Here is a 17,420-nt window from a genome sequence, read left to right on the forward strand (position 1 = left end):
TGAGTCGCCGTCTGCAAGGTCATCGTCCGCCTAGGAATTTCATCGTATTTCCCAACTTTGACACCTTGAGCACGTCCCGATACGTCAGACTGATCCGAGTTTCCCTCTCATACCAACCACACTGATAACGATCCGGTTCACGCAGCAGATCCCAATTGCAGATGATGTCAGCACTTAGGTTATCGTCCTTGCGGGTCTCTGCAATGCCGTGCAAGAAATCTGTATAGATACTTCGCCTCGTAACCAAAAGGCTGCGCCTCTCCTGCAAGATTCGATACTGGGGCTGCTGGGGCTGCCGAGCGCCACCCACCCCGCTGTTGTTTCCATCGTTGCTTGAACCGAGCTTCGGATACAGATCTAGTACAATCGGTGCTCCCAGACTCACGGTCGCAACCAGGGGATAGTACGCGGCTCCATCTTCATGCGGCATGATTCCTTGGCCGGGACGGTATTCGTTCACCAGGACATGGTTTGGAGCGCCGTGAGGGGCGTTTGCGAAAATGTCGAGTGAGTCCAAACGAGGGTTGATGATAGGTGAGACGAGCCATGAGGGCAATGGCGATGCAATTAGAGTATTCGACGTCGTCAGAGCAGAGGGCCAAGTTTGAAGACGTCGGTGAGAGAGCTGAGTCCACCGCGGGAGAGGGGCAGTTGTTATCTTCGAACGTTAGCACTGTCTCTTACAAGATATGGAGTGCAGTTGGTGGTAACATGGAGCGATTGATGGATCATCACTAGCTCTCTGCCAGCGCCACATAGGCCAGTCACACTACGGAGCTACACGCTTGTGATCGCGAAACATACCTTTTGCAGCAGCAACTCCTCCTCTTCCTCGGTGATAAAGTCTGCAATGTAGAATGCGTCATCAGGCAAGGACTTGATCCGCGCTGCTTCCAGATTGGATTCCATTGCAGCCTCTCGGCCTATTAATGCCTGAAGATAACACCAGCATCAGTCTCATTGGAACACACGATCGCCCTTCAGTGACAAGTCATAGCAACAACAGAAGCTCTGATCAATGATACTGTAGAGTCATGCAAGCCAGCTCCGAAGATAGAAAGAGTAGACCTTATCGGCGTACCTCAGTTTTCAAATCAAACACCTCTTAGTGTAAGCGACAATACAGAGACTCCAATGTCGTCATTCAACGGTTCGCATCTGGTACATAAACAGTAGAGCTGTCTGCCTGTCTGCCTCAGGCTGCTAGCCATACCCCACCAAACCCCACTCTCCAACTCTGGTAATGCATCAGTCTTGACTCTTGAGAAGCACCACTCTCGGCGCAAACCCTAAAGATACTTCCAGCTACAGCTTCTAGCTAAGTCCAAACTCCAAAGAGCCTCTATTCCTGCTATATCGGTCCCCAGACTTGGGCTGAGTTCACCGCTGCACCGACGTCCCATCAACGGAGGTCTGAAGCGTTGACATCAAGGATGGCCCCTAAGAACAACGCCAAAGGAGGCGACAAGAAAGGCAAGGGGAAAGATGCGTCGGAGGGGGACAAGGGGAAGGGAGGAGGAAAGGGGTTGAAGCCCGCTACGTCGATTAATGTCAGACATATTCTTGTACGTAAATCTTTTTCTCTGGAGTATTGCTTCGCACAATTGCACTTCGCTACAGCTGTCTTCCATGTATCTACTTCTAGACTAATGCTCGAAACATAGTGCGAGAAATTCTCGAAAAAGGAAGAAGCGGTTGAGAAATTGCGCAACGGGGCCAAATTCGACGACGTCGCAAGGGAGTACTCGGAGGATAAGGCTCGGCAAGGTGCGTTTCTGTTTCTCTCTTTTTCTTCTTTCTGGTTCGGACTATTGGGTCTACTTGGTGCTGATGACTGTAGGCGGCTCTCTTGGGTGGAAAGTCCGAGGCAGTCTCAACGCGGACTTTGAGAAGGCCGCGTATGAGCTTGAGCCCAGTACGACTGCGAACCCCAAATACGTGGAGGTGAAGACCGGGTTTGGGTACCATATCATCATGGTTGAAGGGAGGAAGTAGCCTCGTCTCCTATGACCAATTTACCTTTAGCAGTTGAGCGTTTCTCTATCAGTACCTCGAGATGTGTCATCAGGGATGGAATGGAGAATCTCCTGCATAGCAGTAATAAAAACGTATCTATGATGGAATGAAGATCTACTATGTGTGTATATATGTACAATAAAGGTCGAACAGATCAAACAGTCTAATCCTTCTTTCCAGCTAATGCCTTCGCCCGTTCTTTGGCTTGCTTCTCCCGCTTCTGTACCACGGCTTCAGCCCCGATGCCGCCGAATACAAGGCCAATTCCGAGCCACTGGCCTGCGGACAACGAGTGTCCAAACCAGAACACGCTCAACAGCATGGTGAGCATCTTGCGCGTGACGGTCACAGTCACCAGAAGCAAAGACGAGAAGCGAGAAAGCGTATAGAATATAAAAAGCTGGCCGATGGCTCCGCAGGCGGCAAACCCGAGCACATTCTTCATCACCTCTGGGTGTCGTGAGAGGAAGGAAACGGCGGATGCAAGCTCGGTTTCGGTAGAAGGTGGAATTGGGATGGGAAGAAGAGCATGCAAGGCGCCGGTAGAGGACAGATGGGGCATGACAAGCAAGTAGGTGGTGGTCAGGATTGTCGAAAGGACGTTCTGCGCTACCATCATCTGCGGTCCGGTGAAGCGCGTGTAGATTTGCGGTGAGCTAAAGACATGGTCTTGGGTTGTGTTCGTGAGGCCGTCCAGAAGGAGGTTGATGGAAAGCAGGAAGATTCCATACAGAGATGAGCCGGACTGGTTCTTCGCTGCCGACGCCGCAACCTTCTTACTGGTTCCAGGGTGGTGGAGGGTGAAAGTTGCGACTCCAAGGGTGACCAGCAAGACAACGCCGTACTTATACAATGGATATGTCTTGCGGAAGATGGTCAAGTGGAGGAACATCACAGGCAGAAGCTTGCATGACTTGGCCAGAATAAAGGTCAAATAATCGATGTGCGCAAGACTGGCATATCCAAACGGCGACGCCAGCGACGAGGAGATGCTGACCAGGAGCAAAGGGAAGAGAATCTTGCGAGTCGGAAAAATGGACGGAACCTTCTTGCCGGCCGGAGTAGAGAAATAGAGGTAGAGGAAACCAGTGATCGCAGCAAAAGTGGATTGTATGGTGTTGAGAACGATCGAGAAGGTGAAGCGCTCCGTCGGCGGGTTTGGTTCTTCGGCAGTTGGAGGACGGACTGGGAAGTTGACCGTAGTAATCGCTTCTTGAAGAACACCCCATGACAGACTTCAAACGTATTAGAGACTGTATATGGAGAGGATGATCATGCGCTGGAGATAAATCACTTACAATGACGCATAAATACCCAGGACACAAATCGCAAGTTGCATCAATCCCGGAGTCTCCAGGGGAGCTTCAGGCGCTTGTCCCTTTGTCGAGGCAGATCCATTTAGGGTAACAGGCTTCTGAGCGCTGCCATTCTGTTGTGTAGACATTGACTTGGATTCTTCAGGCACAAGGTGCATCAATTCAGAAGAAGTGGCCCGTTGTAAAGGCACTGCCTGTTTTTGGCGTGCCATGAGCGCAATTTGGGTATGTGTACGGAATGACGATGAATGAAAGACAATGAATCATGTGAAAGATAAGTCAAGATCAATAACACTTTCGCTTGGAATAAGACTCGAAGACACAAAGGGAGCTGATGGACCAAAAATGAAAAAGAATATCGCAGTGAGGATCACACTGTCATTTCGAAACACAGGCCGTTGATGCCATGTGTTCTGTTCTTCTTTTGCCAAAAACGCGCTGCGCGGAATTTCGGCGCGATCGCCCTAAATTTTTCCCTCTCCGCCTGCAAGACTCCATCGCTATTGTCCAGCCCCGCAGGTCAAGCAATACTGATCACTTTCTACATCGAGTATCATTGAGATATGATTATTTGTATCTGAGAGGATAGATTCCGTCCGTTGAGAGTAAGCAATGACCATCAATTGCTCATCTCCATATGGAATGCAGCGGCTATCTAAACCTTCGAAACCACAGACTGATAAGAGTCGTTATCTAGAATTAAATCCACCAGTCTCTGCTACAACATCCACACAAAACAAGCTCTTAGCAACTCACTATGCGAACCGTACTCACATCAACACCCCAGGCTCCAGAGCCCTCGGCCCTCACCACCCTCTTAACCTCCACCTCTGCCTCCCCGAACCCTCTATCTGCAACTGCGATCCAAGTCCTCCACAACCTTCAACATCAGCATCTTTGGACCTCTCTCCAAATCCATGACTTGCAAATATCCAATTCCTCTGTCTCATCGTCGTCGACCCCAACATCTACAGACCAGCTTTCCAGCTCACCCTCCTACCTGATCTCCGGCATCCCGCCCCACAGAATCTATACGCACCCAGACGAGCAGCTGTTCATGCTCGAGAGGGGTCTTCGCGAGGACGACATCGAGCTGGAACGTATGTTCGTCATACCCACGGCTCACGGACAATCATGGAGTCTGCGCAAAATGGCTGCCGTGTTCGATGCGCTTCCCGAGGACGAGGAAGAGTCGAATGCTCAATCATTAGATGATGCCAAAGCATCTGGTAATAATGCTGAGAAGGCAGCGAAGCTGACAGAGTACTATGAGTACAGACGAACGGCTCGGGTCACAAAGGAGTGGGGTGGGAAGAGACTTCTCTTGGCCATGGTTGATCGAAGCATGGGTGGGGATGGTACCGTGGTGTACTATGTCGTCCAGGAGGGTGCTGTGAAGCCAAGACAGAATTAAATGAGGTTGGGACGATCGTACAACTCCATCGAGATGTACAGGGATATGGGATCTGGCTGGTACCGACCATATCCATGGCTACGCTTGAAATCTCTGTCCTACAAGCCAGCAGCACACCGCATCCTGGCATTTCACAAACCATTCGAATTCGCTTGAAGCTCGAAACATCAGAGCTATATACCAGCAGAGAGCTGGACTGCGAACATATACCAGAAATCGCCCACTCCGATCAAGTCAGTAAGACAAAGATAACCGCCAACATCCGGTCAATTGTAATGGGGTATCGTTCAAAACGTATCGATCCGTCCGGAGTAAACAAAACGAACAAGCAACCCCTATGTACCTTCTAAATACCATATACAACACCGCTCCTCTCAAGCTGCTCCTGTTCCACCTGGCAACTGGTACAGTATTTATCGTACCACTGCTGAACGTCACCCGCGAGGTCTGCAAATACAGTTTGACTTGCTTGGTCAACCTGCGTGTTGAACCCGTCATCCTCCTTATCCTTTCCGAGAAGTTTTTCGACTTGGTGACAGCGTCTCAATTCCTGCCGGAGCCATCGCTCCCACTCGCCTTGAATGACCTCTCTTTCAATGCTGTTCACTACCCGGAGCGCCACTAACAAGTTGTGTCTATACATAGCGAGTCGCTCGCGGGTTTGATGGATCCGCCTGGCTGCACTCCGTGTCACTGAGTCTCGAGGACCTGAGGCGCCAAAGGAAAGGACTGTTCCCTGGTCGCTCACTGTCTGCTGGTAGAATGTAGAGAAACATTTACTCATGTTGTTGCTAGATTGGCCGACAGTGGCATTAGCAATCACCTCGTCGATATCCCTCATATAGATGGCTTTGCTCATCACATGGTTGGGACCGACCCCAAGACGAGCCATGAAGTTTCCCACGTTCCTCTCATGCCACCAGTCATAAGTGTACCGTGAAGTGAAGAGTCCGTTCATCAAAGCGCTGGAGATCAGCAGGGCCAGAATGACCATGTTTGCATTCGTAGTTTTCCAGGTCCAGCGAAGCAAGGCAAAAGTCCACATGATTATGGACGAAACAGCGCTCTCCAGGAAGGAGAGAAGCGTCTCGAGTAAGAGTTGAGTTAAGGTCCTCTGACGCCGAGGCTTTCGAGGTTCAAGTTTCAGAACTGATTCGCTGGACGAGAGTTGAGATGTATGTTGTTGGCGTCCGATGTGACCGAATATGGTGATGGCCTTTTTTGTTCGGCTATGGAAGCCCAATTTTCGCACTTGATCGCTGACAAGATCAACGAGGTCCAGAGCGTCTTGCTCTAAGTCACTTGTTGCTTGCTTCTCAATGATTCCTGTAAATAACTTAGTGATCCTGCAGGACAATAGTCTCGCGAGTGCTAATGGACCACTTACTCTGGAGGCCGTGAGGAGACCCAAGCCACTCCACTTTCGTGTATACTGCAAGCTTGCTTTTCCCCTTCGCGACGAATGTAATCACAATCTTGCTCACCAACCTGAACGAGCGCTTAAAGGGAAGGTGCCACGGAGTCCGCTTGTCGGTCACCACGTAGCACAAGTGATCATTGAGAACATCAATGATTTGGTAATCAGAAATCGTCTTGTCCTGAGTCCGTCCTACATGAAGGCGACCGTCAGTCACTTGCTAAGCGGTGATGAGTAGAGATACGTACCAAGCAAGTCGGTTGTCTCGATATGATATTCAAAGTCGCGCCGCAAATGCCGAGATTCGTTTCTGATCCAGGGCCCCTGTTTGATATCTTTCATATCGGTCAGCCAAAGGTTACCCCGATCATTCGGGGGGACGAACCTCGCGATCTTCTTTCGTGCAAAAGGAGTTGCCAAACAGCACTCTTGTCACCGAAAAGGATATGGAATATCGCCTTCGGACTAATATCGAATATCTTCTCTGCAGCGAGGTGGAGGTTGCCTTGGGGAACATATTGAACAGGTTGTGTTGGCAACCGGAACTTTGGCACATTTTTGCCGTGTTTGCCATACTTTGAATGCGGATCCAAGTCATAGTCGATGTAAATCGGTCGGCGGATATCTTTTTGCTGTCCGGCAGCAATGTTGTCCTCTTCGGTACCATTCTTGTCATCCGAAACGGCCGCATCTTCCCAGCTGTTCAGGCTAGGGCTACGGTTCCTCGTGTCGGTCTCCATTCTGATCAGAGCCTTGAAAATTGCTTCCAACCCCATGGGTTCCACCGCGGTTGAATCTTGAATCAAGAAATTCAGGCGTCTTTGAAGAAGTTTTAGAGGCTCCAGGAATGTTTTCACTGTGATTCGTCCAGGAATATCCTCACCAAGAGGCGGGATAGTATGGAGAAATAAGAAGTCGCAGTCTCTGCCAGGTGCAGCAGTCACTTCCTTGATGCTTTCCAACGGGACACCTGTGGTTAAAACTAATCCAAAATAATGACTGTAAAAATATATGCTGCGAGTCGTAGCGTATGCTCTTCCGGGAAATTCTTGCTGATCGTTGGGATTCCATGTGGCTCGGAAGACCATGACCAAAGGCTCCTCTCTTTTGACGTCGGGAAAGAGCAGGCGAAATTGAGCATCCTGAGGTCGAAGTTGCTCGGGGTAGTAACTGGGATACTCATGCGAAATGCCCAAAATTGCCCTCTGCACCTTTGACGCATCGCCGTCAAGACTAACAGTCTGCCTATGGCGAGGGCCGGACATCTGCTGCTTGGATGCTGAAATGCCGTTGGTCAAATCTGCGTCAGATGATTGCGGTTGCTTTGACGAATCAATCACCGGAGTTGATGCTTGTTGTCCCACAGAAGCTCCCTCGCCGGCCCCAGCAAGCTGAGCATCACGTTCGCGTTCGAGTCGGTTCATGAAGCCCCAGTTGGAACTACCCCACAGGTTGGCCATCATACCGCTAGGCATCCCACCTGTCTTGTCGGCTTGCCCCAACCCAATACCTCGTTCATTGCTGACGATTACAGCCGCCTTGCTCATACTGGTAGGGGCGGGTGGATTCGCCAAGGTAGAAGGTGCGAGTGTCGTAGGAGGAAGGCTCCGGCTCGTCAGACTGCGACTTCTGTTCCCTTCATCAGTCCCGCCCACGGAGAGACCGTTGCTGTGCCCTAAAGTGCTATGGCTGGAGGAGATCAGGCCTGCGATACCACCACCTGCACCGGGCAGAGATATAGATGGTGGGACAGCATTATTGTTGGACTTGCGGTGAAGATCTAATTTCTGAATGAGTCTGGAAGTATGCTCTCGCGCAGAACTCTCGGGGTCCAACCCAGTCATGCGCCTGGGGCTGCCGAGATCGCTGCTGTTTCGGAAGGCTGATGGCTCCCGCTCTGGAACTGATAACCCTCCGCTACGATCCGATGGTCCATGCTCATCATTTGCGTGCGGCGTGAGCGAGTCGGCCGGATCAGCGGCAAATTCAGGTGCTGGAGGCTGAGAGATTGCAAAGGCTGGATCTTGTACAGTAACCTTTCCGGAAACCGAGATGTCGGTGCTTGTCGGGTTTTCCAGTGCTTTTCGTTTAGCTGCTTCAAAAGCAGCAATCCATTCCGTGAGCTCTTTCTGAGTCTCGGCCTGCAATACTATGGTGTTGCTCTTGGTCTTCACCTCGAAGCAGAATCTTCGTTCTTCCTGGAAAGCAGGCCGTATACTGCACAATAGCACGCCTATACGCTCGCTTTCTTCAACCCCGCCAGTTCGAGAACCCTGCACGAGGCAACCAAAGATACCGTTCTTCAAAAACGCCCAACGCCTCAGCCAAACAGTACGTGTTGGTTTGCCTGACAATGTTCGCAGATAAACCCAGCCTTGTTTCTCGGACCGTGCTTCCTTGGGCATGTTCAGGTCCGAAAGAGGGCGAGACCCTAGATACGGAACGGTGGATACTGAATAATCTTCCAGCTCTCGAGACGGCCTGGCAGCCAGCTCTGCAGCGTCTTCAATATGCTTTCTGGCAGAAAGAAGCTCACGCTTTGAGAACTTCTCGCTGCCCTCCATTTCATGGATCCAACCCTTTATGCGATCCATCTCTTGGCCCCATTTGGCAAAGGATGCACCATTGTCATTATGAAGGGCCTTAAATTCCCTCCACTGGTCGAAGGAAACTCGGACTAACAGTCGATCGAGAGAGTTCCGTATTTGTGGTGCTTGTACTGAAAAATCCATTGACGCTTTCAGGTAGGCTTTCCGGGCTTCGTGAAGCTGGAAAGCATCTTCTCTCAGGGATGAAGGCTCTTTTGATTTGGACTGTGAAGCATATCGGGATAGAAGGGAATCGTACTGCTTTTGCGCTTGTTCGAGGGTGCGACGGGTCTCCTGTAGCGGGGTAAGATGACGCTCCTCTAATGCTTTCAAAAGGGGCCGGGGACACTCAGTTTACCTTGAAACTCCGTAAATCATCGTGGATGAAGGCTCTTATAGGCTCCGATATAAGCGATTCCATTTTCTTCGCAGTGGCCATTAAACCATTCCACAGAGCTTTTGAGCTCTCACCACACCTGCTCATTGCCTGTAAGGTATAATCATGGTCGAGGGCAGCTTCTGAGACGATGGGAGGGTTCGAAGAATACGCCAGAAATGTATTCATCACATTTTCTATGGTCGCAAGCTCCGTGACGAGCTTCGAAGCAGCCTTCGCATAACCATCCAGCCATCTTTCAAGGTATTCAATTTGCTCGGAGAAATGAAGTGTGGTGGCCCTAAAAGTCGGGGAATCGAGAGCAGCCTCTTTCAATCCAACGGGCCTGTATCGACGCCATCAGGTTAGCATTAGGATAAGGAATCTCATCATCCGCACTTACACCACACTAATAAGCTTCCCAACTTGGGACAATGCGGTCTGCGGCTGAGTCGACATCTAGCGAATATCCCCGGCCATACATTCGATACGGATAGGCGTAATGGTGTGATAGATTGAAAAGTACTACCCCAAATATTGAGAACAACGATTTAGGGGGCCAGTTAGACGGGGTAAATACACACGTGAGCAAAAGAAACACTTCATGTCGAGAAGAGAGCTCCTGGAACTCTCCCAAGCCATCCGGGGTCAACAGCCCCATCCATGATCTAATTGGCTACGTCAGTGCTCCGTTGTTGTGGCCTGCGTTCTGAGGCAGGGCAGGGCGGATGGCAGGCGGTGAGCACCGGATGAATATTTTTTCTTTTTCTGCCGGCGACTCCAACTTTTTTCAATTGAAGAGCGTTGCACAATTCTGCTGAATCGGCGGCTCTCAGAATATTTGTGTCCTTGTCCCTTGTTTTGCCTATTTGAATTGGGCGAAGATGGAGCCTCCAGCGAAGAAATCACGCAAGCTACTTGACGATGACAGCTCCAGCGATTCGGGAGACGAATCTGGCGGAGTTCCCATCACCGATCAGTCGGAGCCTGCATTGAAGATCAACGAAGAATATGCCCGTCGTTTTGAACACAACAAGAAACGAGAAGAGTTGCAGAAATGTAAGTCTGCATTGCTTGAAATCAATGCCTTTTCGGTTACACAAGTCTGATATTTGTTACAGTGGAATCGAAATTAGGAAAGACTTCAGCGCTCGGGAAACGCCGTGATCGTGACGAAGATGACTCCGACGATTCGGAAGAGTCGTCGTCAGACGAAGAAGAAGACGAAGATGGGGAATTGGTAACGCCGGCCGTTGATGCAGAAATTATGGCGACACTGAACGCAATTCGGTCAAAAGATCCTCGTGTCTACGACAAGGACGTTAAATTCTACACAGCCCTCGAAGAAGAAGAAGAAAACGCAAACACGGGAAATACAGAGAAAAAGCAAAAGCCCATGACGCTTCGAGACTACCATCGGCAAAATCTTCTTAGCGGTGCCAATCTGGAAGAGGACGATACCTCCGACGCTCCGAAGACCTACGCTCAGGAACAAGAGGAGTTGAAGAATGCTATTGTTAAAGAGATGCACGCCACCTCTGGTCAAAATGACGAGGATAAGGACGAGGACGGGGGATTCCTGATCCCGAAATCCACTACCAAGTCAGCCTCGGAACCCAAGGAGGAAATTAAGCTGGACGTTGAGAATGCGGACAAGGACCCGGAGACCTTCCTTTCAAACTTTTTGTCTTCCAGGGCATGGATTCCAGCTGGTAGATCCGAGCTGCAGCCTTTCGAGTCTGAGGATGAGGAGGAGGTGGAGCGGGCAGAAGCCTTTGAGGAGGCATACAACTTCCGCTTTGAAGACCCTAGCAAGCTGAACGCGACCCTGTTGACCCACGCTCGTGATAAGACCAACCAACAGTCTGTTCGAAGAGAGGAAAAGAGCGCCAGAAAGAAGCAGCGTGAAGCTGAGCGCATGCGAAAGGAGGAAGAGAAGAAGCAGCGGGAAGCTGAGAAAAACCGTCTTCGCAAATTAAAGATGGAAGAACTTCAGGAGAAGGTCAAAAAGATCAAGGAAGTCGCTGGCTTCCGCGCATCTAAATTCACCGATGAGGACTGGGCACACTTCCTGGACGAGGCTTGGGACGATGACCAGTGGGAAAAGGAAATGCAGAAACGGTTTGGCGAGGACTACTACGCCGAGGAAGACGCCGCTGGTAGTGATGGCGAGGCCAAGGGCAAAAAGAAACGTCCAAAGAAGCCTACGTGGGATGATGATATTGATATCAAAGATCTGGTCCCCGATTTTGATGAGGAGGAACCCAAGCCGGTATTGGAGGATTCTGATGTCGAGATGGAGGATGATGCCGACGACACGAACAAGAAGAGCAAAGCTCAAGAGAGGCGGGATCAGAAGCGGGAAGCCCGCAAGGACCGCCTCCGCATCGAGGAGGCAGTCGATCGCAACCTAGACCTCGACATTTCTCTTCTACCCGGCGCCACCAAGAAGAACACGACTCGCTTCCGCTACCGCGAGACCTCGCCTCAAAGCTTCGGGTTGACCGCGCGGGACATTCTTATGGCTGATGATGCACAGCTGAATCAGTTTGCGGGTCTGAAGAAGCTCGCTTCCTTCCGTGACCCGGAGAAGAAACGCAAGGACCAGAAGAAACTCGGCAAGAAGGCTCGCCTGAGGCAATGGCGCAAGGAGACCTTTGGCAATGAGGAGGGTCCTGTCTTCAGCTTCGGCGGTGAAAAGCCTGTGGGTAATGCGGAGCAAGCAGACGATGGGGACAAAGTGGATATCCGGGAAGGGGAGCCCAGGAGGAAGAAGAGAAAGAGGTCCAAGAAGCATTGATGTGTGGCTTTTGTTGGAGCTGATGTTTGTCTTATAAATACCACTTGCAGTTGCCGGAAATGGCTTGTTTATAATGAAAACATATCGTGAGGTTCAGAGGCTTCCCGTTTTCCTTCGATCTTTCAGGCCTGATCCCGTATCAATGGAAGTTTCACAACGGCCGCATCTGCGTCTAGTCTGGATGACTTGGACATTGCTACATATCGATGTTCTTACCGGCATTTGAGTATTGGAGTCTCGAGTTGAGGCAAACTTGATACTACACTTGAATTGTAGATATTATACCTCGTAGCGTTTCATACAGTCTGATTTGACTGGCACTGTACGAGGCAAATTCAAGAAAATATCATTACTTATCAGAGGACTTGCCACAGGAGAAAATTGAAGTCCCATATGAGTATATGGAGTAGAAATCGATCATAGTAGAATGTTCTCAGTCCGATATATGGTAAAAGATTGCCCCCATGTTGTGTGGGTCTTCCCACTTTTTTTCAAGAGCAACTAGGAACAGCCTTAGGTAGCTTGGAAAAGGTGAGGCGCGAACGCCCGAAACCGAACCTGGGAAGGTATTGCACAAAGTGACATTAATATTTCCAAAAGGGAGCTTCCGCTTGATGTTACCTATCTATCTACTGAGCGATGGCTATACAATCCCTATTGGTATCAATCCTCGTCGGGAAATGCTAGACTAGTCAAGCAGCTTTGACCTCCCGAAACAGAGTGGATGCTACCGAACCGGTCATATACGGTTTATAGGTACACTGACTGTCCTGTCGAAGATTCCCGTCAGGTATGCGAGAAACAGTGCAGTTTCTTCAGAAGAATCGGATCGATCTCATTGCTAAGAATTGTATTTACGGATGGCATTCTGACTATGCTTTTTGAGAGAATTCGCTAAGCTCAATCGCTGGGTACACAATTGACATTGCTTGAAGATAACTATCCACTCTAGGAAAGATGTCGTAGACAGATAGTACTTTGTATGTCCTGGAACATCCGCGGCACTGAGGGCCGAAAAGTAGCGATGCATATGACCGGCTTGATAGTGGATTATGGAGTGTCTACCGCCCAAAAAAAATTTACTGGGGTATCCGGACTTTGAAGTCATCTATATCTTCTATCCGCATTTACGGAATCTACAAAGATTACTGACGGGTGGCTAACAAGGAGAATTTTGTCATCGGAGACTCGGGACAAGACCAAGAATAGAAATCCTTGAGGCTAAGGTAGAGATACGTTCCCCGTGAAGAGACTGACTGTGGGCGACTGGGCGGAGGCTCTCCGGGTTACGGTTGGCTTAGTGACGGGGAAACGGTGAAGAATAAGGTACAGGGAAGACTCCTTTCGATCAACCAAATGGATTTATCCTCATGTTAGTTAGCTATAGATTATTAGTCAAGCCTGTCCCAAGAAGAGCATTGTTATAATTATAAGAATCTTTGCAGAATAATCATCAAGCGCAAGTGACAGTGTGTTACGCAGTCTCTGTTATTATTACAATGCTTCTGGTAGATCGGGAATTATCGGCTCTCGTTGCCTGGGCCATCATTAGCGCCCGGTTCCGAATTTTCTTTTTTTCTCTTTCGCTGGCCGTTTGTCCGCTGGCAAAAGGAAAAAAATTGCTGCGAAATTTTTTTTCCCTTTTACGCTTTGAGGCCAGCAAACCAGAATTTTCCCAGAGCGTCCTAGCGGCTCCACTCGCTTCCGCCCGCTTACAAGAGCCCTTCGCTCGCTATTTTTCTTTCCTCCCTTCCCCTTCCCGTTCCCCTTCCTCTTTTTTCTCCTCCCATCCTCTTTGAAGTGTCCTGTTCTTTCTTGACACTCAACCCCATCTCCTCTCTTCGTCTCTTTCTTAGTTTTCGTCCTTTACAGCCGTCAACATGGCCAAGGGTGACGTTAACCAGGCCGACAAGACCGTCTTCGGCATGCCCGTAAGTTGTTATTCCCGTCCTGTTTTGGGCAACAACCGGTCGCATCGGATCGAGGTCTTGAAATGATGGCAATGATGAGGAATCAAGCTCCATGATGTGGAAGATCATTGCAATCGTCTCTAGGAACTCCATTTGATGTTTTCGACGCGGTTTTGCCCTCGAAGCCTGGGGAAACGACTCGCTGACAGAATTTTCACCGCAGGGATTCGTCGTCGACTTCCTCAGTATGTGCTATCCAAATCATTCCCGATGATTGTTCAATCTTCAGCAGTCATCAATTTGCGACAATGGGATCATTCTATCGAGCTTTTACTGACTCTTTCGCAGTGGGTGGTGTTTCCGCTGCCGTCTCCAAGACTGCTGCTGCCCCCATCGAGCGTATCAAGCTCCTTGTCCAGAACCAGGTTGGTTAACCATCTTCGCTCCCGGACCAACAGTGAGAATGGCTACCGCTCTGCGAGAAAACAAATCGGACAGAGCGAAGTTTTGCGATGACCTACGATGTTTCTGTCGCTAAGATTGGGACAATCGGGTGGTCGCAAAACGTGCCATTCTACAAATCTGGCCGACAATCTGCTCAACTGGAACGCGACTAACGCCATTCGCTACAGGATGAGATGATCCGTGCTGGCCGTCTCGACCGCAAGTACAACGGTATCGTCGACTGCTTCCGTCGTACTGCTCAGGCTGAGGGTGTCATGTCCCTGTGGCGTGGTAACACTGCCAACGTCATCCGTTACTTCCCTACCCAGGCTCTGAACTTCGCTTTCCGTGACACCTACAAGTCGATGTTCGCCTACAAGAAGGACCGTGATGGATACGCCAAGTGGATGATGGGTAACCTTGCCTCCGGTGGTGTACGTATATCCTTAGCATGTCTCCTGCAGAGATGACTTGAAAACTAACAAGCTATTCAGGCTGCTGGTGCCACTTCCCTCCTCTTCGTCTACTCTCTCGACTACGCTCGTACCCGTCTTGCCAACGACGCCAAGTCCGCCAAGGGTGGTGGTGAGCGCCAGTTCAACGGTCTCGTTGATGTCTACCGTAAGACCCTCGCTTCCGACGGTATTGCCGGTCTCTACCGTGGTTTCGGTCCCTCCGTTCTTGGTATTGTTGTCTACCGTGGTCTGTACTTCGGCATGTACGACTCCATCAAGCCTGTTGTCCTGGTTGGTTCTCTTGAGGGTAGCTTCCTTGCTTCCTTCCTGCTCGGCTGGACTGTCACCACTGGTGCTGGTATTGCTTCTTACCCTCTTGACACCATCCGTCGTCGTATGATGATGACCTCCGGTGAGGCCGTCAAGTACAAGTCCTCCATGGATGCTGCTCGCCAGATCGTCGCCAAGGAGGGTGTCAAGTCTCTCTTCAAGGGTGCTGGTGCTAACATCCTCCGTGGTGTTGCTGGTGCTGGTGTCCTGTCCATCTACGACCAGGTTCAGCTCATCCTCTTCGGCAAGAAGTTCAAGGGTGGCTCTGGCTAAACGATTGATTAACTTCGAATCGTTTTCATCGATGCGGCTTCATAGGGGAAGGGTTGGTCAGTTGCAGGCGTAACTTCCTGAAACTGGACGCTACTGTGGATGGTTATAGAAAATATGCTCCAAGAAGGGTATCGGGTTTCTTGAGCATAGAGCAGTGTGATATTTCCTCGTGTACCCGTTGTACTTTACTGCCTGCAAGCTTTTTCTTTTTTTCTCAATGTGTACTTCTTTCCGGTACGAAAACTGGTTTCCGTTTGTTTGGGGTTGCTTCCTTGACGTTGCCTCTGTAGGTGAAAATTTTCCTCTCCGTAAACACCACGTGTAGTCAATCACGTGATATGATCCCAACGTCGGTCGGTGCTGCTATCCCTTAAGACAGGGGAACTCGTCTACCATTGAGGTTGCTGGGCTTTATGATTAAAATATTCATCTCAACATGACTACAACGGCGCTTCCTGACGCGACGGTCCCGTCTACATCATCGAAGCAGGACGAACTAGCTCTATCTGAACCTGCATCTGTGTCGGCCACCGCAACAGCACCTCCATACTCTCCGATCTACGCCACTGCCCAGGCCCAACCAGGAGGCATCACAACCATGCCCGCGCCGACTGCACCAACGGCGTCTGGCAGTGACGGACCTCCTCTACCCACACCGACCGAAACGATAGCCACGCCTGCCACGAGAACGAGCACCTCGCCTCCTCCCCCTCAGCCTGGAGCTCGTCCTGATCCTGGAATTCCTGCACCGACGGCTCCTCCAGTTTTGGCTGCATCTTCAGCTCCTGCTCCAGTCCCTGGTCCTGCTTCTGCTCCCCAGGCTCAACCTCAACCAACACCTACCGCTACAGCCACAGGCGCAACTACAACTACAACACCAGCGAACCCCATGCCTAGCTACGGCTACAGCTACAGCCCCACAGCCGGCGGGTACAGCTCCGGATTCACACACCCAGCCCAGGACCAACAATTCCATCCACGAGCACACCCTCACGCACAACCACACCCAAACTCAACATCCACACCCTACGCCTCGCTCTACCAACCAGCCAACACCTCGTCACAACTACCCCTCTACCAGGCCCAGGGCCATGGCGCCGACGAGTTTGCCTCCGCCCAAGAAGACGCCGGGTTCCTGGCGAGCGCCAAGTCATGGATAGCAAGTGCGGGGACGAAGCTGGCGGAGGTGGAGGCTGAGGTGTGGAGGAGGATTAATGAGGCTCATGATAAGTAGATGTGCTGCTGCTGTATCTCCTCCGTGTTTATCCTATCTATTGATTTTTTGTTGCGTTGGTTGTTTCTGGTTCTGTATGTGGTTTAGGTCTGTATCATCAATCTGGGATGGTGTAAGGGATGAGCTGGTCTGGGCTGGGTGGCGTTTATTTGTTATGCCTTGATATGTACTGGGATCTTATGGTTGTATTGCGATTTTGGGCTGGGTGAGGACTTGGGTTTACATCAGATAAGCGTTTTGTATCAAGCCAGTCTTGAGTTCTCCGGTCATATCGACGATTGAATGGACAAGGAAAGCAGAATATATTCGACGGAAGGGTACGGTGAACTACAGATAGACTATGATCACATAATTTGGGATATATCATGCCAAAGGCAACGCTACTTGTTTTTGTTTCTTGTATGTATATGTAGTGTTATATACTGCTGAAACCTGTCCGAGAGTAGTTCACCAGGAACATACAGACATGTAAGTCATCAAACTGAATGTACAGCTGACCAAGAAGATTAAGCGGAGAGAGTCCATCATCTCATAAATAGATGAAATGGGAGCAGTATGACATAAATAGACTGCGAAACCCAGATGTGTAAAATGCAAAGTGAAAGCTGAGTTGTGTGCACTCAAGCTTGGTATTAACAGCGAGTAACAACCATGAAAACCCCATGTCCAGAAACTCCGTGAAACCGACCCCTGTGAAGTCTAGATCCCAATGCATTTAAAAGACCATTCGATCGAGCCAGCCAGACCGCGAGTGCCGTGTTGAATATCTGGCAACCCGATTTTCCGAGAGCATATCATAATAAATCGTAAAAAGCCGAGAGGATCGGGGATGACCGTCCCGCCTCCG

General features: G+C 50.2%; 8 protein-coding genes across 8 annotated transcripts, besides 1 other annotated feature; 5 read left to right on the forward strand and 3 right to left on the reverse strand.

Annotated features, from left to right (window-relative positions):
• Positions 1 to 19: 19 nt before the first annotated feature.
• NFIA_019300 (uncharacterized protein) lies at positions 20 to 909 on the reverse strand (the record flags this gene model as incomplete). The annotated part of the gene is made up of 2 exons (XM_001265122.1): positions 20 to 658; positions 805 to 909. 2 exons carry the CDS (start codon positions 907 to 909, stop codon positions 20 to 22), a joined length of 744 nt encoding a protein of 247 aa, XP_001265123.1.
• Positions 910 to 1,433: 524 nt separating this feature from the next.
• Positions 1,434 to 1,995, forward strand: NFIA_019310 (peptidylprolyl isomerase; the record flags this gene model as incomplete). Its single annotated transcript, XM_001265123.1, has 3 exons — positions 1,434 to 1,565; positions 1,665 to 1,767; positions 1,841 to 1,995. The coding sequence occupies 3 exons, from the start codon at positions 1,434 to 1,436 to the stop codon at positions 1,993 to 1,995; spliced, it is 390 nt and encodes a 129-aa protein (XP_001265124.1).
• A 184-nt stretch (positions 1,996 to 2,179) lies between these two features.
• NFIA_019320 (UDP-galactose transporter HUT1) lies at positions 2,180 to 3,544 on the reverse strand (the record flags this gene model as incomplete). The annotated part of the gene is made up of 2 exons (XM_001265124.1): positions 2,180 to 3,251; positions 3,315 to 3,544. The coding sequence occupies 2 exons, from the start codon at positions 3,542 to 3,544 to the stop codon at positions 2,180 to 2,182; spliced, it is 1,302 nt and encodes a 433-aa protein (XP_001265125.1).
• Positions 3,545 to 4,089: 545 nt separating this feature from the next.
• On the forward strand, positions 4,090 to 4,746 carry NFIA_019330 (uncharacterized protein; the record flags this gene model as incomplete). Its single annotated transcript, XM_001265125.1, has 1 exon — positions 4,090 to 4,746. One exon carries the CDS (start codon positions 4,090 to 4,092, stop codon positions 4,744 to 4,746), a length of 657 nt encoding a protein of 218 aa, XP_001265126.1.
• Positions 4,747 to 5,092: 346 nt separating this feature from the next.
• NFIA_019340 (putative transcription factor SipA3) lies at positions 5,093 to 9,586 on the reverse strand (the record flags this gene model as incomplete). Its single annotated transcript, XM_001265126.1, has 6 exons — positions 5,093 to 6,072; positions 6,134 to 6,355; positions 6,412 to 6,498; positions 6,549 to 9,045; positions 9,110 to 9,473; positions 9,531 to 9,586. 6 exons carry the CDS (start codon positions 9,584 to 9,586, stop codon positions 5,093 to 5,095), a joined length of 4,206 nt encoding a protein of 1,401 aa, XP_001265127.1.
• A 425-nt stretch (positions 9,587 to 10,011) lies between these two features.
• NFIA_019350 (KRI1 family protein) lies at positions 10,012 to 11,927 on the forward strand (the record flags this gene model as incomplete). Its single annotated transcript, XM_001265127.1, has 2 exons — positions 10,012 to 10,186; positions 10,249 to 11,927. The coding sequence occupies 2 exons, from the start codon at positions 10,012 to 10,014 to the stop codon at positions 11,925 to 11,927; spliced, it is 1,854 nt and encodes a 617-aa protein (XP_001265128.1).
• Positions 11,928 to 13,807: 1,880 nt separating this feature from the next.
• On the forward strand, positions 13,808 to 15,339 carry NFIA_019360 (ADP/ATP carrier protein; the record flags this gene model as incomplete). The annotated part of the gene is made up of 5 exons (XM_001265128.1): positions 13,808 to 13,858; positions 14,061 to 14,082; positions 14,186 to 14,262; positions 14,470 to 14,715; positions 14,776 to 15,339. 5 exons carry the CDS (start codon positions 13,808 to 13,810, stop codon positions 15,337 to 15,339), a joined length of 960 nt encoding a protein of 319 aa, XP_001265129.1.
• Positions 15,340 to 15,775: 436 nt separating this feature from the next.
• Positions 15,776 to 16,573, forward strand: NFIA_019370 (uncharacterized protein; the record flags this gene model as incomplete). The annotated part of the gene is made up of 1 exon (XM_001265129.1): positions 15,776 to 16,573. One exon carries the CDS (start codon positions 15,776 to 15,778, stop codon positions 16,571 to 16,573), a length of 798 nt encoding a protein of 265 aa, XP_001265130.1.
• Positions 16,098 to 16,259: a microsatellite.
• Positions 16,574 to 17,420: the final 847 nt, after the last annotated feature.

The sequence above is a fragment of the Aspergillus fischeri genome, genomic scaffold (assembly GCF_000149645.3).
Source record: "Aspergillus fischeri NRRL 181 1099437636249 genomic scaffold, whole genome shotgun sequence".
Taxonomy (NCBI): domain Eukaryota; kingdom Fungi; phylum Ascomycota; class Eurotiomycetes; order Eurotiales; family Aspergillaceae; genus Aspergillus; species Aspergillus fischeri.